The sequence below is a fragment of the Mandrillus leucophaeus genome, unplaced genomic scaffold (assembly GCF_000951045.1).
Source record: "Mandrillus leucophaeus isolate KB7577 unplaced genomic scaffold, Mleu.le_1.0 Scaffold246, whole genome shotgun sequence".
Taxonomy (NCBI): Eukaryota; Metazoa; Chordata; class Mammalia; order Primates; family Cercopithecidae; genus Mandrillus; species Mandrillus leucophaeus.
Window position 1 is genome coordinate 3,301,753 of NW_012102543.1, and position 26,960 is coordinate 3,328,712.

Sequence of the window (26,960 nt, forward strand, 5' to 3'; positions counted from 1 at the left end):
TTCTTGACCCTGACTCACGTGGGTACGGGCACATGCATACATACATGCATGTACACACACACTATAACATCAGCACTATTCAGCATGAGTTTTGACTACCAGACATAATTCCTGTATTAGTGATTCACTAGACATTCCCTAATGCATAACTTCTATTAATAGTCTTTTTAAAAATTCCCCTATTGCCACCTGCCAGGGGATGCAGGAAATCAATTCAAACAACCTTCAGCAGTCCTGAAGGGAAACTTTTAGGTCTCTGTGCAGAGAATCCAATCCCAGAAGGACTGAGAGCTAGGTTAAAGTGTCTATTGCTGTGTCCAGCATGGTTCCTTGAATACGTCATTGCTGTGTGCCTCAGTTTCTCTTCTGCAAATGAGCCACATGATTGACAAAGGGTTTCAGCTTATTGAACAGACTCTCCCTTTCCTCTTCTGTTTTACCCTTCCTTTTTCTGGGTCCTAAAGAGACCCCAGGTTCTTTTAACTAGATGCTGGTGTCAACCTGGGATAGTGTAGATTTAGACTCAGGCTAAGACAGTGAGGCTTAGAGGCTCAAAAAGTAGTTTGGTTGCAGGGAGTGAAAGGGGAATAGAAGAAGCTAAAGGATTTAGCCTTTCTGCAAGCTGAAAGCCAGCTCGGATGATACTTGAGAGCCCTAAATTATCTCATGCTCAAAGGTTTACAGTTCAGTCCACTGTGGGTGCAGTATTAGTACCTTGCTTACACTGAATTACATGCCAAATGGGCCACCGGCATGCCTTTTTAATTTCTTCATTTCCTTATCATAGATGTTTCCATAAAACGCTGGTCTACTAAGAATCTGTAACCATGCCTGATAGTCAGATACTCCGTTTCCATTGTTCTTACCTCCATCCCTTCATCTTTTCTCAAGCCCCTCTACACGGACCAGGAAGGACCAATTCCGTATGGAGTTACCTAGGATATCCTACCATATATTTATGGAATATTAGGACTGTAAAAGACTTTACAGTTCAGTAACTGCCAAATATCAGTTTATGAACCAGTACTAGAATTCTAGCTTCTAAAAAAAATAGTTTCCTAGACCCCATCATGTATATTTTTAAAAATGCTGGCTGGCTGATTCTGACACTCTGACAGATTTCTGACTCATCTTTGCCCATTTATAGGTGAGTATAAAGCCTGCCACAAGCTCAAGTCCCACAGCGAGGGATGGCAGATCCGGGTTCACGCTTCCTCAGGCGTGGGTCAGGTGCTTACCTGCATTTCTAAGCCCACGTGTGTGTCAAAGAAGCAGAAGCCCTACAATGCTGAATCAAAAATAACCAAAAAGTAAAAATGTAAGGAACATTTCGATAAAGTCACCTTGACTACCAGAGTTCTCTTCTGAAAGAGGGGAAGACCGATGTGTTTCAGATGTCCCTCCCTGACCCCTACCCCCAGCCGGCACTTTGCCTGTCCCCAAAGCCTCACTGCTCTGAGGTTGGGAGAATGAGAGAATGGACTATGTCTCTCCATGATTGCACAGTTCCAGTTACTTCTAAATCTAGAAATATCATTTGCCTTATAGGCTGCCAGACTCCACTTAGGACTTATCAAAACAGACAAAGCAAAGCAAAACAAAACATAAAACCAGACCAAACAAGAGCTTTCGCTCAAGACTCCTCAGATGACCTTGGAAAGCTTCGCGGCCTTCTCTTGTGGATGACTGACCCAGCCCTTGGTTCTTCACTTCGGGAGCTCTTTTCCTCCCTCCACATTGGTAATCATTTCTATGCAGGTGACTCTCAGACCTTCCTCTGAGTCGTTCCCCTTCCCCAGCACACATCCCACCAGGATGTCCTGTCATCACCTCCCTCTTCACTGCATCCTAACAGAACACAGCCCTCTCCATCCACATGTGTTATCTCCAGGTGCCCCCATTTGGCTGGCACTTTCACAGTGCTTCTCGTTTCCTAAGCTTGAAAATTGAACGGAGGTTTCTAGTTAAGTACCCTGGACTCCATCACTGGTCTTGTCTTATGTTGGATAAAGGACAGAAGGAATTATTAATTCTGTAGGTGGCATAAAGTTAGGGAAATTGGCAGATACAGTTGGCAGAATCAAGACCAAAATGTTCACAGAAGCTATGAGGAAATATGGAAAGCAATATGATTATATTTAATAGGAATGAAATTGTATTGCATTAAGATAAAAAAGTTATAATACTGTATTTTCCCACTTATGTGAATGTCAGAAACAATTTTTGTCTTTGTAAAATGAATCTATAGTGCTAGAAATCAGAAGAGCGGTTGCCTCTAGGAGTTTGAAGAGGAGATTGACTAGAAAGGGGCATGAGAGAAGTTTCTAGGGTGATGATGATGTCCTATATTGTGATTGGTGTATTGTTGCAGGAGCGTACTCACTTATTAACTAATGCTTGAGATCTGTGCATTTTGTGGCACATGATTATGACTCAATAATACAATATGTGAAATTTATTTGGAGTAATTTATTATTACTTTATATTGTATTATTCTTTAAAAAGTAATGGTACAAGTAAGAGATGGGGCCACAAGCATGCTACATTCCAACTGTGAAATGATTGGATAAAAAAGCAAGGCATTTTGCAATGCAGAGGTAGGGAAATGATGATGGTTCCCTGTTTTCTGTGCTGGCCAGTACAGTTCTGTGTGCCATATTTAAAGAGGGACACTAGGCCAGGCGCAGTGGCTCATGCCTCTAATCCCAGAATTTTGGGAGGCCCAAGCCGGGGGCCTGTTTGAGTTGAGCCCAGGAGTTTGAGATCAGCCTGGGCAATACAGTGAGACTCCCATCTCTACAAAATAATAATAATAATTATTATTATCTGGGTGTGGTGGCATATGCCTGTGGTCTCAGCTACCCAGGAAGCTGAGGTGGGGGAATCCTTTGAGCCTGGGAGTTGGAGGCTGCAATGAGCCATAATTGTGCCACTGCACTCCAGCCTGGGCAACCTCGTCACACACACACACACACACACACACAAAGTGAAGGACACTAATAGACTGAAAAACAAAGTTCAGAGCTGAAAAACCTGTTAGCAGAGGAGTTGAAGGAACTGAGAACATATAGGCTGGAAACTAGAAGATTATAAAGACAGCTCGGATGACTGACTGTCCTTAAATATTTGGAACAATGTTATGTTGAGGAGAAGACTGTCTTTCCCTGGGCAGGGCCAAGGAGATTGTGGATAAAAGCTACTGAAAGACAGATTAGCCTGACATAAGAAGGTCCATTCTAAATGGCAGAATGAACTAAATATGGAATGTGCTGTCTTTGACACCGGGCTCCCTGGAAGTGTTCAGGCTGTGGCTAGAGAGCCAACTGTTGAGGACATCATAAGGTTCTAATGTGAAGATCTATGGTTTCCCAAGAATCTGCTCTGTGCCAGGCACTCTGCTAAAAGCCAGAGACAATCAACACCATAAGACATGGCAAAATAAATAAACAAAGAAAACAAAAGCCAGAGACAAAATGAATGATATGATTATTATTCCCCAGTAATTACCGAATACCAAATAATGCTTACTTTGTACCAGACACCATCCAAAGCAGTTTACATACATTATGACATTCCATTCTCAAAATAGTTACGAGGGAATGGTACTATTACATCTCTATTTTCATAAATGAGACACACCATTCATACATGTTGAAGTCTGAAGTTGAACCGGACAAAGGGTGTGTGCACCAGCACGGAGCCAGAAGTAGAGGCTCATGTCACAGACCGTGGAGCCCTCTTCCCCGCTAGGGCTCTGTCTCATGCAGACTGCAGTCTTGACTCTGTCTTCATTCAGCGGCAGCGGCTACAGAAGGGTCTGGGGGTGGGAGCACTGGACATTCCATGAAGGAGCTGGATTAAAAGAACCAGTCGGCCCCACCAATCTGGTAACTGTTTGGTCTTCCTAGGATCTTCCTGAAGGCTGTAGAACTTTGGTGTCCCATATGGTAGCCACTAGCCACATGTGATTGTTGAGCAACTACAATGTGACTAGTCCAAATGGAGATGTGCTGGAGGCAGAAATTACACATTGGGTTATGAAAAAATGTAAAATGTATCATTTGTAGTTTTTATGTTAAGGATATGCTAAAATAGTAATATTCTAGGTATATTGGGTTGAATAAAATATATTATTTAAATAGTTTTATTGAGATATAATGCACCATTTAAGATGTACACTCCCTTATACTTTTAGCCTATTTACAGAGTTATGCATCCATCACCACAATCAAGTTTAGAACATCTTCATTACAAGAAGAAACCCCGCACTCTTAGCTACCACTTCCCAATCCTCTCATCTCCCTGACCCCTTCTGCTAGGCAACCACTAATCTGCTTTCTGACTCCATGGATTTGTCTGCTCTGGAGATTTCATGTGAATGGAATCACAAAATATGTGATACATTGTGCTTGGTTTCTTTCACTTAGCATAATGTTTTCAAGGTTCATCCATGTTGTAGCATGTATCAGTACTTCACTCCTTTTTATTGTGTATAATATTCTGTTGTGTGGATATATACCACGTTTTATTTATTCATTCATTATCAGTGTTGATGGGTATTTTTTTCCCACCCTTTAACTTTTATGAATAATGTTGCTATAAACATTACTGTATAGGTTTTTGGGTGGACACATGTATTCAGTTCTTTTGGGTATAGACTCAGGAGTGGAATTGCTGGGTCACAGGGTCACTATGATTAACCATTTGAGGAACTGCCAGACTCTCTCACAGCAGCTGCATCATGTGTTACCACCAGCAGTGTATGAGAGTTTCAGTTTCTCTACATCCTCACCAGTACTTGTTACCTGTCTTATTCATGATAGCTATCCTAATGGGTGTGAAGTGGTCCTAAATTGTGGTTTTGATTTGCATTTCTCTAATGGCTAATGATGTTGATGATCTGTTATGGTATTTATTGGCCATTTGCATATCTTCTTTGGAGAAATGTCCCTCAGATCCTTTGCTCATTTAAAAATTGGATTATCTTTTTATTATTGAGTTGTAATAGTCCTTCATATATTCTAGACACAAGTTCCTTATCAGATATTGGATTACACACATTTTCTCTCATTCTGTGGGTGGCCATTTCATGATGGTGTCCTTTGAAGTGCAAATATTTTTAATTTTAATAGATAAAAGGTCTAGTTTATCTACTTGTTCTTTTGTGGTTTGTGCTTTTAGTGTCATATCTAAGAAACCATCAATCCAAGGTCATCAAGATTTATACCTATGCTTTCAACTAAAAATTCTATAATTTTAGCTTTTACATTTAGGTCTTTGATCCATTTTGAGTAAATTTTTATAGAGAGAGGTAGGGGCCTAACTTCATTCTTTGGCCTGCAGCTACTCAGTTGTCCCAGCACCGTTTGTTGAAAATACTCTTTTTTCTCCATTGAACTATCTTAGTACCCCTGTAGAAAATCAATTTACCATAAATACTAGGGTTTATTTCTGGGTTCTCATTTCTATTCCATTGATCTATTTGTCGTCTGTCTTTGTGCCAGTGCCACATTATCTGGATTACTGTAACTTTGTCGTAAGTTTTTAAATCAGGGAGAGAGGGTCCTCCTACTTTGTTCTTTTTCCATATTATTTGGGCTATTCTGAGTCTCTTCAATTTCCATATGAAGTTTAGGATCAGTTTATCATTTTCTGCAATGAAATCAGTTGGAATTTTATAGAGACTATGTTGAATCTGTAGATCAATTGAGGAGTATTGCTATCTTAACAATATTAAGTCTTTCAATTCATAAACATGGGATATCTTTCCATTTAATTTAGGTTCCTTTACTTTCATCCAACAATCTTTTGTAGTCTTCAGAGTAATAGTTTGGAACTTCTTTTGCTATTTATTTCTGAGATTTTTTTGTTTGGTTGGGTTTTGAGAGACAGAGTCTTGCTCTGTCACCCAGGCTGGAGTGCAGTGGTGCTATCTCAGCTCACAGCAACCTTCACCTCCCGGTTTCAGGCGATTCTCCTGCCTCAGCTTCCCAACTGTCTGGGACTACAGGAATGTGCCACCATGCTCAGATAATTTTTGTATTTTTTAGTAGAGATGGGGTTTCATTATATGTTGGTCAGGCTGGTCTTGAACTCCTGACCGCAGGTGATCCACCCACCTCAGCCTCCCAAAGTGCTGGTATTACAGGTGTGAGCCCCCATGCCTGGCCTATTCCTGAGTATTTTATCCTTTTGAAAATTTTATTTTAAAGAGACAGGGTCTCGCTCTGTTGCCCAGGCTGGAGTACAGTGGTGTGATCATAGCTCACCACAGCCTTGAACTCCTAGGCTCAAGGGATGTTCCTGCCTCAGCCTCCCAAGTAGCTAGGGCTACAGGAATGCACCACCATGCCTGGCTTATTCCTGAATATTTTATTCTTTTGGGTTGTTTCCATAGTTTTCTTTTCATGTAGAATGTATTACTGAAAGAAATTTTCTGGCCAGGCGCAGTGGCTTACACCTATAATCCCAGTACTTTGGGACGATGAGGCGGGCGGATCACGAGGTCAGGAGATTGAGACCATCCTGGCTAACACAGTGAAATCTCATCTCTACTAAAAATACAAAAAATTAGCAGGGCGTGGTGGCAGGCACCTGTAGTCCCAGCTACTCGGGAGGCTGAGGCAGGAGAATGGCGTGAACCCGGAATGCGGAGCATGCAGTGAGCCGAGATCGCACCACTGCACTCCAGCCTGGGCGACAGAGCGAGACTCCATCTCAAAAAAAAAAAAAAAAAAGAAATTTTCTGTATTTCTTTAAAGTAACTGTTAGAAAAATTAAAATTATATAAGTGGTTCACATTACATTTCTAATGGGCAGCACTGCTCTAGAATAAAAAGGCTGAGATTAGAGAAAACAAAGGAACATAAAATAATGGGATATATTCAAGGTACTCATAACATTATGCCCCTGGAGCTACATGTGTGAGCTAAACTTGGTCTAGAATTTTCCCTGTTATAGAAATCACAGATCTTGAAGGGTTCTGACTGTACTTAGAGAAAACACACCTAGCTGCTTGTTCCTACTCTACCTGGAGGGGATTTAATCAGATGTAACCTCCAGGGTCTTCTGTGATTTCTCTGCCGTTCGGGCTTCCAAAGGTAGTAAAAGTGACATTGCTTGAGCCCAGGCATGAAAAAACAGAAAAAAAGCAAGAAGACAGTTCACGTGATGTTTCTCTCAAATCTTTTCACATTATATCCAGGAAAAGGAGTACTAGAGTATTGCCGTAGGCACCAGTCTGAAGCTCACTCATCTCTTATCACTCCTGCCCCACCCAGCTGGCTCCCCTCAAGAAATTCTTCCTGGATCTTCTGGAGTTGGTATAGATTCTCTCTTCTATGTGTTCCCATGATTTTTGTTTTTGTTTTGTTTTGTTTTTTGAGACAGGGTCTTGCTCTGTTGCTTAGGCTGGAGTGTAGTGGTGCGATCTTGGCTCACTGCAATCTCTGCCTCCTGGGCTCACATGATCCTCCTACCTCAGCCTCCCAGGTAGCTGGGACTACAGGCATGCACCATCATGCCTGGCTAATTTTTTTATAATGACAGGGTTTTGCCATGTTGCCCAGGCTGGTCTTGAACTCCTGGGCTCAAGCCATCCGTCTGCCTCGTCCTCCTAAAGTGCTGGGATTACAGGCATGAACCATGGCACTGAGCCTCCATGATGTTTTCTAGAACATTTCCTGCACAGAACTGACACTGCGCATTTACTTTTTTTTTCTTCCCTATACACTGTAAGCCCCTCAAGCAGAGACAACACCTTGTTACCAATGAACCACCTAATGAAGTGATTGGAATAAGTACTGAGTGAGGGAGTGAAAAAATGAGTACTATGCTCCTTCTTCCTTTAGAAGAGAACAATTTTACAGCATATACATATAGATATATACACACACACACACACATACATATACATATATGTGTGTATATATATTTTGGAAGTGTACTTTGGTTGGTTCAGTGGAAAGAGTATTGTTTGTTGTCAGGAAACTGACCTGAGTTCCAGTTCAGATTTGCTACTTACTATCTGTGTGACCTTGAATAAATCTCTTAATCATCTCTGGACTTCGTCTCTCATCTGAAAGAAAAGAGGGTTGAACTACTGAGCTTCAAGCTTCTGTCCAACCCTAATATTCTGTGAGACTTGCAAAACAAGGCACATCTAGGGGTCAAATGTAGGCTCCCTTTCAGACAGGCAACTCAACGGAGCAGCTGAGATGCCCAGCCTTTCTCAGGAGCCTCCACCGCCTTCCCCTCCTCCATGTCTTAGCGAATATTAATAGTCAAGGACCTCGCTGAATGTGGTTTTTAATAGAATCCAATTTCAGTCCATTTAGAGTGGGACTTTTCATGCTGACTTGGTAATTTGAACTATGCCACGCCTGATGGACTGAATGCATTTTCCCTGCCTCCGCTGCCCGCCCTGGGCTGCTGTGGAGAGAGAGTGCTGGCATTGGGACCAGGGAGTGGGGCATCTTAAAGCAGCTGCAGACCAGCTATTTGACCTTATGGACAGTCTTGTCTTTCCTGCCCTGAGGCATGTGATGAGGATACCAAGGGCATTGGAAGGGGAGTGGGCAATGGCCATTCTACTTCCTGGCAATGGCCATCTCCTTGCAGCTTAGAGGCTGCTGGCTTCTGGTGGACTGTCAGGAAGAAAACTGCATTCATTGTTGGATGTGACTGGAAGACAGTTGATTCTGAGAACCATCAGAATTATTCCAACTGATTGCTGTGGAGTCTCTTTGAAGCCTGGAGAGGCATGGGTTGGAGCATGAAGCTTCCTCTGTCTTTCTACTCCCCACCTCCAAGTACTTGTCCTGTTTGAGCAGAGAGTAACCTAAGGTCCTGTTGGAAGGTTTCCTTCCTTCTACAGTGCAGAGAGGGGGAATATGGAAGGTGAACGTGCAAGTATTAGCAGCCACACTATAAACAAGGAAACTGAGGCCAGGGAGGGGGGGGGAAGGAAATAAATGTTTTTTCTGTGCTTATTCTGTGCCAGCCACTGAGCTGGGACATACTTATTTCTTAGTCCTCCCAACACCCTTTTAAGGGATAAAACATTTCCCCCAGCCTGGCCAACATGGTGAAAGCCCGTCTCTACTAAAGATACAAAAATTACCCGGGCGTGGTGGTGGGTGCCTGTAATCCCAGCTACTCAGGAGGCTGAGGCAGGAGAATTGCTTGAACCTGGGAGGCGGAGGTTGCAATGAGCTGAGATCACGCCACAGCACTCCACCCTGGGCGACAGAGCAAGACTCTGTCTCAAAAAACAAAACAAAACATTCACCCATGTATGGGTGAGGAAAATGAGGGTCAGAAAAGTTAGACGACTGCACCAAGGTCACACAACTAGCAGATGTTTAAGCTGATATTCAAACAAAACTCCATCTATCCACTGTAAAATGTCACATGGTTTGAAATGGTGGAGCGGCGTGCTCTAAAGTTTGCTGGGCCTCAGCAGTGGCCCCTTAACCTGGCTGGTTACCTCATGGTGTTCAAAAAACTATCCTGAACATTATCCCTGTGAAACTGATTCAGTGGGTCTAAGGTAGAGTCTGAGATTATGTTTTTTTTTTTTTTTTTTTTTGAGACGGAGTCTCGCTCTGTCGCCCAGGCTGGAGTGCAGTGGCGCGATCTCGGCTCACTGCAAGCTCCACCTCCCGGGTTCACGCCATTCTCCCGCCTCAGCCTCCGAGTAGCTGGACTACAGGCGCCCGCCACCACGCCCGGCTAGTTTTTTGTATTTTTAGTTAGCCAGGATGGTCTCGATCTCCTGACCTCGTGATCCACCCGCCTCGGCCTTCCAAAGTGCTGGGATTACAGGCTTGAGCCACCGCGCCCGGCCGAGATTATGTATTTTTAAAAAGCTCTTCCAAGTGATTCTGATGTCTTGGAAAGCACAGGGCTGGAGCATGTGGCTTCTCTTCTGACCCAAGTCTCTCAGGACATCTTCATTTCTCAGAAGCACAGATCTAGTCCAGACCTGCATTTACCTCAAGTAACATTTGCCACTGAACCCATTATTCATTTATTCCAGGCTCAATGCTCAACGTTTTCTGAGTACCTACAATGTGCCAGGCATGGTGCTCGACATTCTGACTGCAAAGATGAATATAATACAGTGCCTGTCTTGAGGAACACCCAGGGTGTGCGGGAGATGAATGTAAACTAGAAACTACAATTTGTTGTAGCAAAAGCTAGGCTGAGGTAGGCTTGTGTTGCTTTAATAATTCAGACTAAAGGACCAAGGAAGGCTTTCTAGCAGTAATCCTGAATCAAGGCCTATAGAGCTAGCAAGGCGAGAGAGGACTGAAGGGCTAAGGAATAGCCAGTGAGGCAGAGGGAAGCAACAGCGTGGAAAGGTCCAGAGACCCAGCACAATGGTTCAGGGCAGCACAAGATGTTGTGCAGCAGTGGAATGTAGGATACTTTGGGAAGAGGACCAGGAAGTGAGCCTGGAAAGATCAGTGGAGACAAAACATGAAAGACCGTGTGTGTTGTTAAGGCATTTGGCCTTTATCCTAAAAGTGACGAGGCGCCATTAAAGATTTTATTTTTTTCTTGAGACAGAGTCTCACTCTGTCGCCCAGGCTGGAGTGGAGTGGCGCCATCTCGGCTCACTGCAACCTCTGACGCCCAGGTTCAAGTGATCCTCCTGCCTCAGCCTCCTGAGTAGCTGGGATTATAGGTGCCTGCCACCACACCCAGCTAATTTTTTTGTATTTTTAGAAGACATGGGGTTTCACCATCTTGGCCAGGCTGGTTTTAAACTCCTGAGCTCATGATCCACCCACCTTGGCCTCCCAAAGTGCTGAAGTTGTGAAGTGACATGGTCAAATTGTGTTTTGGAAGGGTCACTCTGATAGAAATAAGAGAATGAACTGTAGACAGAAGCCGGCAACAGAGGAACCAATTAATTGCAGAATTAAGAATTTATGTATGTCAAAAAGCACCATAAACAAAATTTGAAAGCAAAGCACTTGGAAAGCATATTTGCAGCATTTCTTGACAAAAATAATATTCTTAATAAAATTACAAATTGATAATAAACATACCGATATCAAATAAATAGAAAATTCACAAAGAAAGAAGTACAAATGGTCAATAAGCATATGAAAATGTTATTCGCGAAGAGTCAAAGAAAGTTAAAATAACATTGACATACTATTATCCCAGCTATCAAATTGGTAAAGATTTGATAAGTGATGATACCTAGTGTTAGGGTGCAGGAAACAGGGTACTCTCTAGACTCCAAATAGGAGAGTGTTTTGGTACAAACTTTCTGGAGGGTGGTTGGCAACATGTATCAAAATTCTTAAAAATAGCCAAGCAAGTCTCTTCTTGGAGTTTATCCTAAGGAAATAGTTATAGACATGTGCAAAATTTAGCTACAAGAATGTCAGCTGCAACACTATTTACAATAAAGATTGGGAACAAATGAAATAATCACTATTTGGTGACTGATGATAAAAAAAGGGTCCATCCGTATAAATGAAGATGCTGTTGAGAAAGTTTGATATGCAGAAAATGTTCATGATATTATTAAGTGAAGGAATAGAAGGAACAAAAAACAAAAAGTGTCCAATATGCTGCCATTTGTGTGTGATAAAAGAATATATACATATGTTTGACAATGTGTAAGCATCTCCAGAAGGATGTAAAATAAATTAGAGGGAAACTAGATGCTGGCAGACAGGGTAGGGAGAAGATTTACTTCCGACTACAGAGCAGTTTGTACTTTTTGAATCTTGTGTCTGTGTATGTATTACATATTCTAAAATATAAATACACATTTGAAAAGTTATTAAAGAGTATATTCAGTGTGATCCAGTTTTTGTTAAAAAAAACCCACAACTGTGCGTGTGCATGTGTACATTTACACCAAAAAGAACTAAAAGGTATATTCAAAAGAACACACATTTGTCTTGGGTGGTAAGCTTATGGATTGGATTTTGTCCTTTTTTCCCCTAAAACTTCTACAATACACACATGATGCTTTCACAATAATTAAAAAACATTAGTTTTTCCCCCAAAGAGTCCATCGCAAAAGTCCAGGCAGGGGATGACAGTGCAGGTCAGATGCATGATTAGTACTCCAGTTATATAGGTCAGCAGTGACATCCACAAAGTATGGAATTAAATCACAGTTCTTGTTTTGGGGAGGGATGAGGAGAAGGAAGCTGAAGATTTGGTAGGGAGAATGAACCTGGTTTTGTGCTCTAAAGCCTTTGTTGGACAAATGCACAGAAAATTCAGCCCTGTCACCCCAAACATCAACCAATACCCCAGGTAGCTTTTTTTCTTTGGGATTATTTAACTTCGGGTCACAGTGAATGGAGTTCCAATAAGCCTGTATATCTAAGTTAACCAAATAAGCAGATGACCTGGACGCTTGTTCTATGAGGTTCTGAGAGGCTGTCCTCATTTCGTTCTGGTTTTTGATCTTTCTACATAGGATGGCTACAATCATATCCCCAACTGTCCAGCCCTGCCCCAGCACACTCATGTAAACAAGACCTCTCTCCTGTCTCTGCATGTGGAATAATTACTCAGAGTCCTTCCTGACGCATAAAGACCAAGGGGAGACCCTGGCAGTTTGAACTGGTTCTCCGGGTGACCTCTGCCCTTCTCTTCATCCTTCAGATCCTAACAAACTATCTGCCAAATCACAAACGTTCTAAGTTGGAGGCTTGGGAATGGGGGTGGGGGTCGGGGGGTTTGAACACATGCCCGTGTGGGGCCATAGGGTAGTTTTGGGTTAGGGTCATATAAAGCCAGCTAGGAGGAAGAGGAAAGACAGCCTAACATAGTAGGGATTGGGGAGAATGTGGCAGCTGAAACAGCTTCTTCCTTTTCCTCTTCTCCAGAGAGTGAGCTCTAGGTGAGTAATGGCAGGGCCCTCAATATTTCCAGCACCTTCCCCGTACCCCCCATTGAAAGCCTTTGGCGAACTATGTGAATATAACTTACGCTGCTCTCTTCTGGGCCCCTGGGCTGTGATTGGATTCTGCTGTGGTGGGGCATCTGCTTATATAATTAACCCATATTTAACTTTGTGTTTCCTTTCAGTCTCAGTTGTGACCCTTTCCCAATGCTGGGGATGGGTGATGAATGCTAGAGGAGTTGTTGGGATACATGCTGGCTCCATCAGTAAGTAGAATGAGCAATACATAGACATAACTACTGGACCTCAGCTGCCTTTTTCTGACCTGTCACTGCTCTGACCACTAGGGATTCTGGCCTCTGGTCTTTTTGGGCCCTTGAGTAAATACATGAGAAAGCCATGTACTATCACTGACATCATGAACACTTTTCACGTTAATACATATAGTCCTGTTCTCAAATGGTTATAATTGCCCAATATTATACTTATAGAGAGGCAACTAAGTATAGCATAGATACCAGCCAGAGCTCTGGAGTCAGGCAGGTCTGGTTCAAATCCTAGCTATGCCACTAAAGGCCATGCAACCTTGGGATAATTAATTTTTCTGGTTTTCAATATTCTTACCCATCAAACGGGAACAGTATCCCAGAGTAACTGCATGAAAGAAATGAGATTATACATGTAAAGATCTGAAGATAATGCATTTAATAAATCCTAACTATTCACATTATTGCATCTGTATATATTTTAATTTTGTACAACATTGTCTTTTTCACTAGTCACACGAAAAATACATGAAAGTGCTCTGGTAATTTTAAAGCATTATATAAATTAAAGGTGTCATTGGTAATAATCTCATATGCATTTCTTAACCCTTCCATTTCCTTGAAGACTGAGACTACATCCCATGTCCCACAGCACATTGCACAATGACGGGCAAACAATACGCCCTCAGTAAGTCTTTCTTGTTTGACCGAAGCAACATGGCTTAGCATAATGAGCACAGACATCAGGAGACTAGGCTGGGATGAAATTAGTTTAAGGCAGGAGAGCCAGTCTGCAGTCATAATTTATTCATTCAACAAGTATTTGTTGAACACATTCTATGTGCTAGATATTGAGTTCGGATAATTTCATCAAAAGAAGATTGTACAAGTTCTGACAAAGCCAAGCCCCTGGGCGGTCTCCACAATCCCAGCCCACTCTTAAAAGCACAAAGGCTGCAGCCACCATTGTCTGCCACTGGACAAATGGCCAATTGCTTTGGGGGAAGCCCCATCCTGCCTGGCTGTAAGTAGCTCTGACTGAGGGTTGGAGGAAGGAGTAAAAGTGAGGGAGCGGGCTGCTTACAGAACTGACAAGAACTACTATCTGTTAATTTATTTTTATTTACACTGAATCAGTCCACAGTTCATTCCCCTAGTCTATATGATGCTCTTTCCCCGGTCATCATCTTTCCCTCCCTGTCACCTACACAGTCACCCTGTCCCAAACCTTGGCCCACTTCATCCTGCCCTTCTGCGGTCACAGCTGCCCGCTGGGTGGGAGTCCGGGGGAATGGTATGTGTGGTCACCAGAGGGCACTGAGTGGGCTTCAGTGGCATGTGAATCCTGGCAGAGTCTCGGATCCCTGACGGGGAGAGGAGAAAGCACAAGCCAAGACAACGAGTTGGGGAAGGAGGCAGGGGCTAAGGTGACTGGTTGGGGGTGAGGGGTGGGAATTCCAGTGTACACGTTCACAGTCTCTATGTCGGCTTCACCAGTGCTTCTGCTGTTTGTCTCGTCCCTGGATTTCGAACAGTTGCCTTGAGATGCTCTGGCTCTGGTCTGTCAGGAAGGTGTGGAAGGATCCAGCCCATGGGCTGTGTGCCTGCTGCCTATGGGATGGTATACTTGCCAGGCTCCGCCTCTGTCAGAAGCACTGGCCAAAGTCAAAGCCACAACAGCATCCCAGCCCGCGAGACTCCTCTCCAGCTGTCCCAGCAGAAGCCGGGCCCCTCTCAGTCGCTGACCTGCCAGAGGAGAGGATGTCTCCAATGTCTGGGCAACCTACCGGATTCCAAATTTGCATCTCTCCTTCTTTTCACACTGGGAGGAGACAAAGAGTTGGGGTGCAACAGGAGGAAAAACGGGGAGCCAGAAGAAGTGGGGAGAAAGGGACAGAACCCAGGACAGGGCTCTCCACCAGGGGGTGTCTGGAAGTCCCCGGTGAGGCGTGGGCGCAGCTCTGGAGCTGCTTCCTGGTTACATGGCTTCTTTCTCTCTCTGGGAGCATCGGCTGAGCTTCATCTCCGTCAGCTGGATATACCGAATCACGTTGGTGTCTGTGAGGAGAGAATAAACCTTAGGGAACACCAGGTGAGGGCAACTATCACATTTACACAGAATCAGCAAAGGCTGTGTCTGCAGACAACCAGCAGGCCAGGCTCACCCAACCAAGGTCCCTTCCGCCTATCTATGGTGGCTGAGAGGGCAACTAGGTGTTGGCCTTCTCCTTCACTGCCTCCCCTTAGCAAATGTGGACAGGTTGGCATGACCCAGGGGACATGAGAGAGGATGGGTGGGAGAGGAAAGATAATTTCTCTCCTCCTTTCTATGCAGCAGCATATCCCAGTGGTTTGCCAGCCAGCGCAGTTAGTTTAGTGAGACCCCAGTTGGAGTTTAACAGCAGGCAAGTTGCCACCTTCTCTGAGCCTCCTGTCCCATCTGCAAGAAGCAACCTCCACTTTTTTTTTTTTTTTCTGTTTCTGAGATGGAGCCTCGCTCCGTCGCCCAGGCTGGAGTGGAGTGGCGCAGTCTTGGTTTGCTGCAACCTCCACCTCTCAAGTTCAAACAATTCTCCTGCCTCAGCCTCATGAGTAGCTGGGATTACAGACACATGCCACTGTGCCCCGCTAATTCTTGTATTTTTAGTAGAGACGGGGTTTTATCATATTGGCCAGGCTGGTCTTGAACTACTGACTTCAGGTGATCTGCCTACCTTGGCCTCCCAAAGTGCTGGGATCACAGGCATGAGCCACCGTGCCCAGCCAACAAGCTCCATTTTTGAATGCGAACTTGTGCCAGGTTTCTAACCTTCATGATCTCATGTAATCCTCACTACAATCCCGCAAGGTATGTATCCTCCTCCTCACCGTGACAAAATGGAATAGGGATCTTGAGAGATTAAGTCAGATGCCCAAGGAGACACATAGTAAATTGTGTGTCTGGCTGCAAAGCCTGCCTCTCCTGAGGACTGTAATACCTGCCTCATGATATTGCTCTGAAGCCCAAAATAGGTAAGTCTAAAAGTGCTTAAAACAATGATCAATAAATATTAATCTAATGTAATTTTTTTTTAAGCTTGAAGAGTTTAAAATGACTTTGCTTCATTGTTTTATTTTTGTCCTTATAAGTAGGGTCAGATGACCACCTCACCAAAACAGGGGCATTTCTTCTCAGTTCCTGTTATTAGTGAGGAGGGCACGGCATGGAACAACTGCTAAGTTCCACACACACCAGAACATAAGAGTGATGGGGTGCCTGGAATAGTTACTTCTGGAAGTAAAAATGAATACTATATCATGCTAAAAAATGCCAGGCGTATCCTCCAGAACAGTGCTGGCAGACAGCGGTGCTCCAGAAAATTCTGTTGAATGAGTCCAATGCTTAGTCTTCAAGCTGCTTACAGTTGGTGGAACACAATTTATCTACAGAAAATAAATCAACAACAAGGTGTTCTTTAAAAAGATAAAAAAAAGTATACATTTAGACGTTTGTAAATTGATCCTAAAGTTCTTTAAAAACTTTTGAAAGGAGGATTGTATTAAAAAAAAAAAAAAAAACAAACAGGCTGGGTGTGGTGATTCATGCCTATAATCCCAGCACTTTAGGAGGCTGAGGCAGAAGGATTGCTTGAGCCCAGGAGTTCAAGACCAGCCCTGGCAACATAGCAAGACTTCGTCTATACAAAAAATAAAAAATATTAGCCAGGTATGGTGGTGCATGCCTGTAGTCCCAGCTATTGGGGAGGCTGAGGTGGGAGGATCATTTGAGCCCAAGAGGTGGAGGTTGTAGTGAGCTGAGATCATACCACTGCACTCCAGCCTGGGTGACAGAGTGAGACTCTGTCTGAAAAAAAGAAAAATTAATCATATAAACAACAACAATAGCAACATCTAGTCAAGGTTGTTGTTTAAATGTTACTTCCTCAGAGAGGTTCTTTCTGACCACTTGGTCTAAAATAGCTCCCCACCTTTACTCTTTTTTTTTTTTGAGACAGAGTCTCACTCTGTCACCCAGGCTGGAGTGCAATGGCACGATCTTGGCTCACTGCAACCTCCACCTCCTGGGTTCAAGTGATTCTTCTGCCTCGGACTCCTGAGTAGTTGGGACCACAGGCGCGTGCCACCATGCCCAGCTAATTTTTTGCATTTTTAGTAGAGACAGGATTTCACCATGTTAGCCAGGATGGTCTCGATCTCCTGACCTCCTGATCCACCCACCTCAGCCTCCCAAAGTGCTGGGGATTACAGGCGTGAGCCACCGCACCCAGCCTTACTCTTTATTTTTTTTTTTTAGACAGGGTCTTGCTGTTGCCCAGGCTGGAGTACAGTGGTGCCATCTTGGCTCACTGTAGCCTCCGCCTTCCAAGCTCAGGTGATCCTTCTGCCTCAGCCTCCCAAGTAGTTGGAATTACAGGTGGCCACCACCACACCCAGCTAATTTTTGTATTTTTAGTAGAGACGGGGTTTCATCATGTTGGTCAGACTGGTCTTGAATTTTGGAGCTCAAGCGATCCACCTGCCTCGGGTTCCCAAAGTGCTGGAATTATAGGCATAAGCCACCACACCCAGCCCTCTGTTTATTCTTGATCTCTTTATTCTGCTTTATTTTCTTCACAGCGTTTATTACTACTAAATAGTTCATTTGTTTACTGTCTGTTTGCTTGTTTACCGGTTGACTTCCAGTCATCCCTTGGTGGAGAGTCCCTCCCTGGGTTCTGTCCCCTCTCTACACTTTTTTTCCCACTTACCATGGACAGTGAGCCATTATAATATAAGCTCTTTGAAGGCAACAACTTTCTTTGTTCACTACTATATACCTAGCAACATTGTACCCCCTCAGTAAATATCTGTAGAATGAATGAATGAATGACTGGTGGATATGATCTAAGTGAATGGTATAGATTACACATGTCCTAAGGATTAGGATCTGACTGGAGGAGTCAGAGCATGCTTCCTGAAAGGTGCTGGGCTTAGCACCAAATTTGCCTGTTTGTCTTCTGTGTCATCAACCAGACGTGAGCTCCTCATGGGTAGGGACCATGTCTTTTCATCTATTCCCTTGGTGCTCAGCACAAATCTTGGCACATAGTATGAATTCAATATATATTTGTTGAATAAGTGAAGAGAGCTGGATTCTGAGTTGAAAAAGATGAGGAATTCTCTACTCTATTTTAAGAGAAGAGGTGCCCATGCTCCCTGGAACTCAAACCCTAGGCAAATGCATGGGCTGTGTGCTCCTCTTACTTACGTCTTATCATATATCTGATCCCTAATTTTGCCATCTCTGCCCCTGCCTGGCCCTCCTAGCCAAGAAAACTGCTGCAACGAGAAGGTTCCAGGAGCCACCAGAGCGGGGAGGAAGTAAGAAAACGGCTATTTCCGCCTTACCTGTTGGTTGTTGGGTCCTTGCTTCTTTCAGGTAGTAGAGTGCTTTGTCATAGTCCCCAAGGTGGTAGAAGGCCACACCAGACCGGTAAAGGGCCTTGAAGTTCTCTCCTTCCTTCTTCAAGACTTTGAGGCAATATTCCTTGACTCGTTCATAGTTTACCAGCTCAGCCTGGAGCAGGCAGGCTATGGAGGAAGGGAGGGAAAATGCCATCAACACAACAGCGGCCGGCTCTGCATGTCTCCCTTGAGTTCCCTCTCTCCAGAGGTTTAGCAGGGTTGGGGTTTTCCACTGGGGTTTATGTCGTGGGATTTGTCTTCCAATAATCCTAGGCTCCCCGACCAGTTTCATCACTAACAAGCCATGTTAACAAGCCTTGAGCAAGTCACTTAACCTTCTGTTATGGGTTGAATGATGCCCACCCTTCCACCATGAAAAGATATGTTGAAGTCCTAACCTGCAGTACCCAAGAATGTGACCTTATTTGGAGACAGGGTCTTCACAGAGGTGATCAAGTTGAGGTCATTAGAGCAGGGTCTAATTCAGTTGTTTGGGTGAGGGAGAAGGGACAAGATGGAGGAAGGTGAACAAGATGGAGCAGTCCCTGTTGTTTCCGGGTTCTTCATCACAGATATTCCCATGCCCGGGAAAAATTCCCGGGCCCGGGGGAAGAACCAAATCAACTGAGCATGCGCAGAGTGATGTCAAGCCGGGGACACCGAAATTCAAGAAGCCACTCCTACACACAGGCCCCTTCCAGCTCCCAGGCATAAAAGTCCGCCGCGGGTAAGTGCCAGTGTGACTTCTTCGGCCCTCGCATTCGTGGACTGGAGAACCTCACCCGAGAGCACCCTTTCCCGCGGACCAGTGAACCTCGCCTGAGAGTGCGTGCATATTTGCAAATAAAAGGGCTGCCACTTTCTTCGCTCGTTTTGGCCTTTACTGATATTTAGTCTTTGCATCTATTAATAATAGTAATAGAGAAACAAAACACCAGTGTGACTGGTGTCCTTATAAAAAGGGAAAATATGAACATAAAGACAGACACACACAGAGGAAAGACGACGTGATAAAACATGGGGAGAAGATAGCCATCCATAAGCCAAGGAATGCCTGAGGCTACCAGAACCTTGCAGAGAGGCATGGAACAGATTCTTCCTCACATCCCTCAGAATAACAACCCACCAGCACCTTGATCTTGGACTCCTAGCCCCTGGAACTGTGAGACCATACATTTCTGTTACCTCAAGTCACCCAGTTTGTGGGACTTTGTTATGGGCAGCCTTAGGAATAAGCTACCAGAGGCAATCATCATCATCTTCATCATCATCTTCGTCGTCATCATCACCATCATGGCCAATATTTGTTGAGTGCTTACCGTGTAGAGATGCTGGTCTCATTGTTTTACATGTATTACTGATATAATCCTCAGAATACTCTGATGTGGATACTATTATTGTTTCAGTTTTACAGGTGAGGAAGTTGAGGCCCAGAGAGCTCAAGAAATTTCCCAAGGTCACACAACGTGAAAGAGGCAAAGATGGGATTTAAACCGAAGCTGTCTGGCTCCAGAATCCAAGTCCTTCCTAATCTAGTTGTTGGAGGGATTATGTAAAATAATGGCTATAAAGTACTTAACGTGGGTTTGGCACATAGCAAGCATGAAAAAAATGTTAGTTAACATTCTTAGAATTCTTTTTAGCCTTGTACCAGTAACATCTGCCTCTGAATTCCCTCAAGTTCCCTTTCATATATATTTGTCTCTGCAGTTCCTGAGAAAAGGGGCTTTCTGGTAGGCTAGTGACCAGCTCATACAGGGCACATGTCTGGACATGAGAGACCTAGGTGTCCCAGGCAAGAGGAAGCTATGGCAGGCAGGTCTTATGGTAGAGAGCCCTCCCCATCCCACAAACAGCCATCTTTGAGTAAACTGTGTCCCTTTGAAGCTTTCTCTTACCAGCTCTGAGCCACAGGGAGCCACAGGGCTGGGACTAGTGTGATGACACGCCTGGAGGATGACTAAATAGCCTTGAAGAATGATTGAAATTTTGTGCCCTAGGCACCTCCCTCTAATCCCAACCCTGCTGAGCCACCTCACCTCCATTTAACCACTCAAATATCTAGTAGGCATTGACCAAAGGCAAAGAATGTTGTATATTTGGAGGGATTACAAAAAAAGAGACAGGAAAAAGGCACCTGTCTGCTTCTTCAAAGCACATAAAACCAGAGACTTAGGAGGCAAAACTGGTGCTTCTGTTCACAACCCGACTGGGTGGCTGGGGGAAAATGCTGATGCTCCGTTCCTTCTTTGTGCCCAGACTTTTCCACACTGACAGAAGACACCTCAGGATAGAGACAAGTCACTGATTTCAATCTTCAGGGATCTAACTTCAGTCATTCTGACTCCTTAAGTAACTTCTCAGGTATCAGAATTGCTGAGATTTTTTTAAGAGACCAGACTTTTCTTTGAGCATTTAGGACCAAAAAAGTCCATTCTTTCACAGAATGAGGAGAAATACACAGACTCTCAATATGAAGGTATGAGAACCAGGAAGTGAAAGAGAATCAGCCCAGATCTAGAAACTGACCTGTCAGGTTTCACTGGCTGCAGGGCAGAAAGCCAAGTCAACAGAAGCAACAGGCTGCTAACCCCCTGAGGGCAGCTCCTGTTCACCCAGGACTACAATCTTCTGGTGCGCCAGGGGGTCCTTCTGATCAGCTGATGCTACAAGCCCCGCTCCCCTCCCCTCCCTCCATGGTGGGGTCTTAGGCCCTTCTGTTCCCTTCCTCACCCCCATGTTGTTGGAGCCTGTGCTGGTGCTTATACGGCTGTACAAAGAGAGAGAGGGGTTTCTGTACAAAGGTTCCTGGATGTGAACCTCAGTGAATGCTACTTGTGTGGACTTGGCTCCAGCACCTGCTCCCAGAGCTAAAAGCTGTCCTGTCCACAGCTTCCACACTCCCTGTCTGATGTCCTCTCTGACCAGGCCCAGCAGCCCTCTTCCTGTCCAGCCCTCCCTCTTCAAACAGACACTTCTGTTTGCTGACCCTGGCAGTCTAGGAAAAGGACCTTTGTTTTGTTTTTTTTTTTCCTTTTTTTTTTTTTTTTTTAAACAGTTTTTGAATGCATAAAATGGTGGTGACAGGGGGAGGGGAAGCAAAGAGGCCTGGAAATGGGGAAGGCTCCTCACTCCCACAAAGGGTCAAAGGAACCACAGCAATCAATTTTCGGCACTTATTTGGTAAAAACATTTCTAGGTCCCCTGCAGATCCGGTGGGAACTGGCATACCTGGCTGTGGACCAGGATTCAGACCTGGGGGGAGGCAGGGCTAGGCTGGTTATAGGGTGTGCAGCCTCAGCTGACACGAGAGGCAGGGCCCAGAAAGATGGAGAAATGGCTGGGCCAAGAAGTGGAATCTGGATAAGATGTTGGGATGCCAGGCCAGGACTCTTTTTTTTTTGAAATGGAGTCACGCTCTATCGCCTAGGCTGGAGTGCAGTGGTGCGATCTCTGCTCACTGCAGCCTCTGCCTCCTGGGTTCAAGCAATTCTCCTGTCTCGGTCTCCCGAGTAGCTGGGACTACTACAGGTGCCCGCCACCATGCCTAGCTAATTTTTGTAGTTTTAGTAGAGACGGGGTTTGCCATATTGGTCAGGCTGGTCTCGAACTCCTGACCTCTGGTGATCTGCCTGCCTCAGCCTCCCAAATTGCTGGGATTATAGGCATGAGCCACTGCACCCGGCCCAGGCCAGGACTCTTAAGGGAATCCAGGGGTGGAGGGGGTGAGAGCCAGGCGGGAGACTGGCCCCAGTGCTACCTCCAGGTGATTTTTAGGCACCTCTCTGCTTTTGGGTGGGTAGCTACTGGTACATCTAATAAGCCCATGGGATAGGTCAGATGGCATGACAGCAGGCACATGTGAGGGTGGAAGAAGTTAAGAAGAGGTGGACTGGCTGCCTCCTGATTGCTCCTTCCCCATCCCTGTAGCCATTAGCCAGGACCTGGCGTTGCAGTGGACCTCAGGATAAGTGGTATCACTCCACAGTGTGTTCTCCTCATGGTTATTAATCCCTTCTCTGGTGTCAGAGGTGCTAAATACTTCACATACACTATGTCTTTTTAATCCTCACATCAACTCCATGAAACAGGTTCTATTTTTATCCTTCTTTTATAGATGATGAAACTGAGTTCCAGAGAAATGAAGTAACTTGCTGAAGGTCACCCAGCTGGAAGGTGGTAGAATTAGGATATCAGCCCACTTCTGTCAGGCTTCCAAGACTGTGCACTTGACCTCTGGGGTGTCTGTGGGGCTGCATTTGAAGCCATTGGAAACCCACACAGCCCCTGGGGAGAAAGAGAGGTCATCTGTGGAAACCCCCTTCTGCTGTGTTCCAAAGCTAACAAGCAAAAATTGATGCCTAACTGCTGGACACTGCGTGGGGCAGTGGGATCAGGTGATGAGCTGACATCCTCCCCACCCACCTGGGGCTAACAGATGGGCAGGGAGGGCAGAGGTCATATTATCTCAAATATTCACATGTGGGTTAAGTGCTATGAAGGACAAAGGTAGAGAAGGAGCATACCCAGGCAGGAGGGGCCTTACCTTGATCTAAGGTATAATGGGAGGCCTTCTTGGAAGAAGTGGTATTTTAGCTGGGATCTAAAGATTGGGTATTTCTCAGCCTCAGCACTATTGACATTTTGGACTAGATGATTTTTTTGTTACATGAGGATGTCTTGAGCCTTGCAGGATGCTTAGCAGCTCCCCTAGCGTCTTCTCACTACATGCCACTTGTGACAGCCAAAAAATGTCTCTGGAAATTTCCAAGTATTCCCTGGGTGGTGGGGTGGTGGTAAAATCACTCATGTCTGGGAATCACTGATCTGGGTGAAATTGAGACGTTTTCAAGGCAGAGCCCAGAGAAAGAGAGTGGGCGAGGGTGAATGGACTGTTTGAGAAAGTTTGGGAAGCCATGCCTGCAAGGCTGGAGCAGAGAACCAGAGGGAAGGGTGAAAGAGGTAAAGCTGGAAAAGAAAGAAACCAGGACACAGAGACCCTTCTGGTCCACGTAGAGGACCTGGGACTTCATTGTGAGGCAAGAGTGGATTTGGATGATGAAATGATGGTGACTCATGGGGCCAAAGTGGAGGCAGACAAGCAGGAAAAACGGATCAATGTAAGTGGCATCCAGGAGGTAGAAGTCACCAGTAGCAGGGGATTTCTGCAATATTTTCTCTCTACTGTCCACATTTGTGAGGTAGAGCCGTTCATCCGGGAGATCTTTATTGTCATTTTGGATTTCCTGATTGTCGAGAAGTGTTTCTCCATGTTGTGGTGACCTGGTCTCTGTTTGAATTAAGGGTTATCATCTCACAGTCTCTGTACTCTGCCATTTGGCATGCATCAATATTTTAAAGAGCACTGAACTAGGAATCATAAGAGCGGGATTCTAGTTCCATTTTTGCCACTAGCCAACATTACGAAAATTAGTTTCTCTTTCTGGGCATCTGCAAAATGACGGATCTAAATTTCACTAAATAATCTCTACCGTCCTTTCAGATCTAACAGCCTCTGAATACAAATGCTTGCCACTTAACAGAAGGACAAAATAGTTTCACTGGTTACTCTTCAAAAGGATTTCCATTCTCCCTATTAATCAAGGTCAGGTATCTTCATCAGAACTGGTAAAGCAGTGATCAAGAGGGCTTCTGTAAGACAACAATTACATCCTGCTGTGTGGATTTTTTTTTTTTTTTTTTTTTTTTGGCATAGAGATTGGATTATGTTCTGATGTGAGTCTTCCCAAGTAATGGCACTGGAGTGAGATCTTCCCTGAAGGGAGTAAACTTCCCCACTGTCAGTCATCCTGAGCACAGGAGGCTGTTGAGTTGGAAAGGCAGGTTTTGGACTGACTGGCAAGGGAGCCTGGCCTGGACTCTGTGGATATACTTGGATTCAAAGATGCAGTCACTTGGCAGCAGAAGAGGTGCAGGGTGGAAGATGCATGGCGAAGGGTCTGGGCTCTCAGACAACCATATCTAGAGGCTCCATTGAAATAAGTGTTATTAACTTTCTGGCCTTTGGGTCTTTTGAAAAGGCTGAATAAATGCAGTGGCCTGGAATCAGTCAAATTGTGGAGAATGAAGACAAGCCTCTATCAAGGCGTGGGAAGAAGTGCTAGAGGAGAAACAGCCTTCCTTGAGCCAAACAAAGTGACAGCAGTGGTGGCCAGTGCAACTTACAAGAGAAAGGCAAATCTGGGGGACAAGAATTGAAGCTGCAAATCTCCAACCACCTCTCCCAAGTACAGATTCCTCCTCCACTGCCAGCCTTAGGCGGTTGGGGTGTGATCTTATGAAAAAAATTGGCAGGCCTTCTGAGCCCCACAAAGGGGTCGTGGTTAGCAAATGTTAGAGAATCAGCTACTCAGAGAGCCCCCTGGCACACTCATGCACACAGATGGAAAATCCTAAGTGTGATGTTCCCCACAGCAACCACACTCAGACCTCAGGCTAAAGCATGTCGAGTTCTCCTCGCTCTGGCACCTGTTTTGTTTTTGTGTTTCCTGGTGCATGCAGGGCAAAATGCCACCCACTGGCATGAGATAAAGGGAAACCAGATGAAAGGAAGAACAAGTTCATGCAATCACTGGTTTTCTTCTTATAGCTGACTCACTATAGTTTGCTTTTACCTGCTGAACAGAAGGGAAACATGGGCTAAATGGAAGGAAGACCAGACCCATCTGGGGCTAGGAGGGAGGAGGAAGAACCCACTCTACAAGCCTGCCTCACTGTTTGGGGTTGCACTGTATCCATTTGCACAGGATACGTTACAGTCCTCACCCTCAGTACCTAAGAATGTCACTTTATTTGGAGATAGGGTCTTTGCAGAGACGATCAAGTTAAAATGAAATCGTTAGAATGAGCCTTAATCCAATATGACTAGTGTTCTTATAAAAAGGAGAAATTTGGACACAGAGACAGATACACAGAGTGGAAAGATGATGCGATAAGATCTAGGAAGACGGCTATCTACAAAGCCAGGGAGTGCCTGAGGCTACCAGAAGTTAGGAGAGAGACCTGGAACAGATTCTTCTTCACAGCCCTCAGAGGGAACCAACCCTGCCAACACCTTGAGTTTTGACTTCTAGCCTCTAAAATGACAAGACAATGAATTTCTGTTATTTTAAGCCACCCAGTGTGTGATATTACAGCAGCCTTAGGAAACTAATATACCTTGCTAGTCACTCCTTTGTGAGATGGGCCTAGGAAATGGCCATTGCGTTCCTGGGGGAAAATTTTCCCAAAAGTTTGCCAAATTATTTGATTTGCTTTCAAATTTATTTCAAGAAGCAATGGCATAGTAGTAAAATGGGAGAAGTCTAGGATCTGGACAGAGGTGATATTAAGAATACTGAATGACTGGTATAGACCAAACCGAATAGGCAAACAGTATTGTACCAGCTCTGGGTGCCCTGGCTGAAGACCAATACTGGGTCTACAGATACAGTCCTGACCTGGAATCTGAGCTCTGCCACTCACTAGCACAGGCCTGAGGGCGAGTTATATGATCACCCTGGGTCTTATTCTTCCCATGTTAAATAGGAACTTTGTGGGAACTCCTATGATGAGGAAATGAGATAATTAATGCACATTATATGCTTCTCACAGTGCTGGGACAAAAATGGATTCTCAGAAATACTAGTTCTTTCGAAAGCCACTTATCAAATATGGTTTGCCCAGCAATGTGTACATGAATCGGAGAAAATTTCCATCTTGAGTCCTATATACAATGTGTGGTACATACACAAAGCTACAGCGTAATTTAAAGTAGATTTTCTATCTTCTGTAGATAATCTAAAGTAGATTTTCACCCACTACCCACAAGGGCAGACAGGTGTCAGATGGCCAAGTCCTAGAGCTGGAAATCTGCACATGTGCGCAAATAATTGTTCTCTGTTACGCTGTCAACTTGTGACATTTGGATACATCTCGTCTTAGCAATTTGAAATATTCCCCCTGGAGAATAAGAACCCTGGCCAAGGAGATGGGGAAACATAAATCATTTGGGACGGTGACTTAGAGGGTCTTGCTTCAGAGGGCATGGAGTATGTGCAGTGAAATTTTTACTCCCTGACACCCCATATCTAAGACTACAATGACCCACCCAATTTCACCTTTCTATGAAAGTGATGATTTTCTCTTCTGCATACACAAACGCATGCATTTGCAGTTCTGAAAATGACTTTCTTTAGTTTGAGTAGGTGTTTGGGGAAAAAAAAGACTCTCTCTTTTTAAAAAAATTTATTATTTTGGTTTCATGGTCTAGGGTGTACATAAACCCACACCTGCACTGAATGTTTCTGAAATCTAGGTTTGATCTTTGGTTTTACTTACCAGGTTTCCTTCCAGAGGTGTAT

The 26,960-nt window shown here is 44.5% G+C and overlaps 1 protein-coding gene across 1 annotated transcript in view; it reads right to left on the reverse strand.

Annotated features, from left to right (window-relative positions):
- Positions 1-13,568: 13,568 nt before the first annotated feature.
- TTC9 (tetratricopeptide repeat domain 9) overlaps positions 13,569-26,960 on the reverse strand; it is a gene marked incomplete at its 5' end in the record, with an annotated part of 33,735 nt that continues 20,343 nt past the window's right edge. Inside the window, 2 exons of the mRNA XM_011983156.1 lie at positions 13,569-15,210; positions 18,541-18,723. Of these exons, the coding sequence (XP_011838546.1) occupies positions 15,131-15,210; positions 18,541-18,723 (263 nt within the window). The remainder of the gene's footprint in view (positions 15,211-18,540; positions 18,724-26,960) is intronic.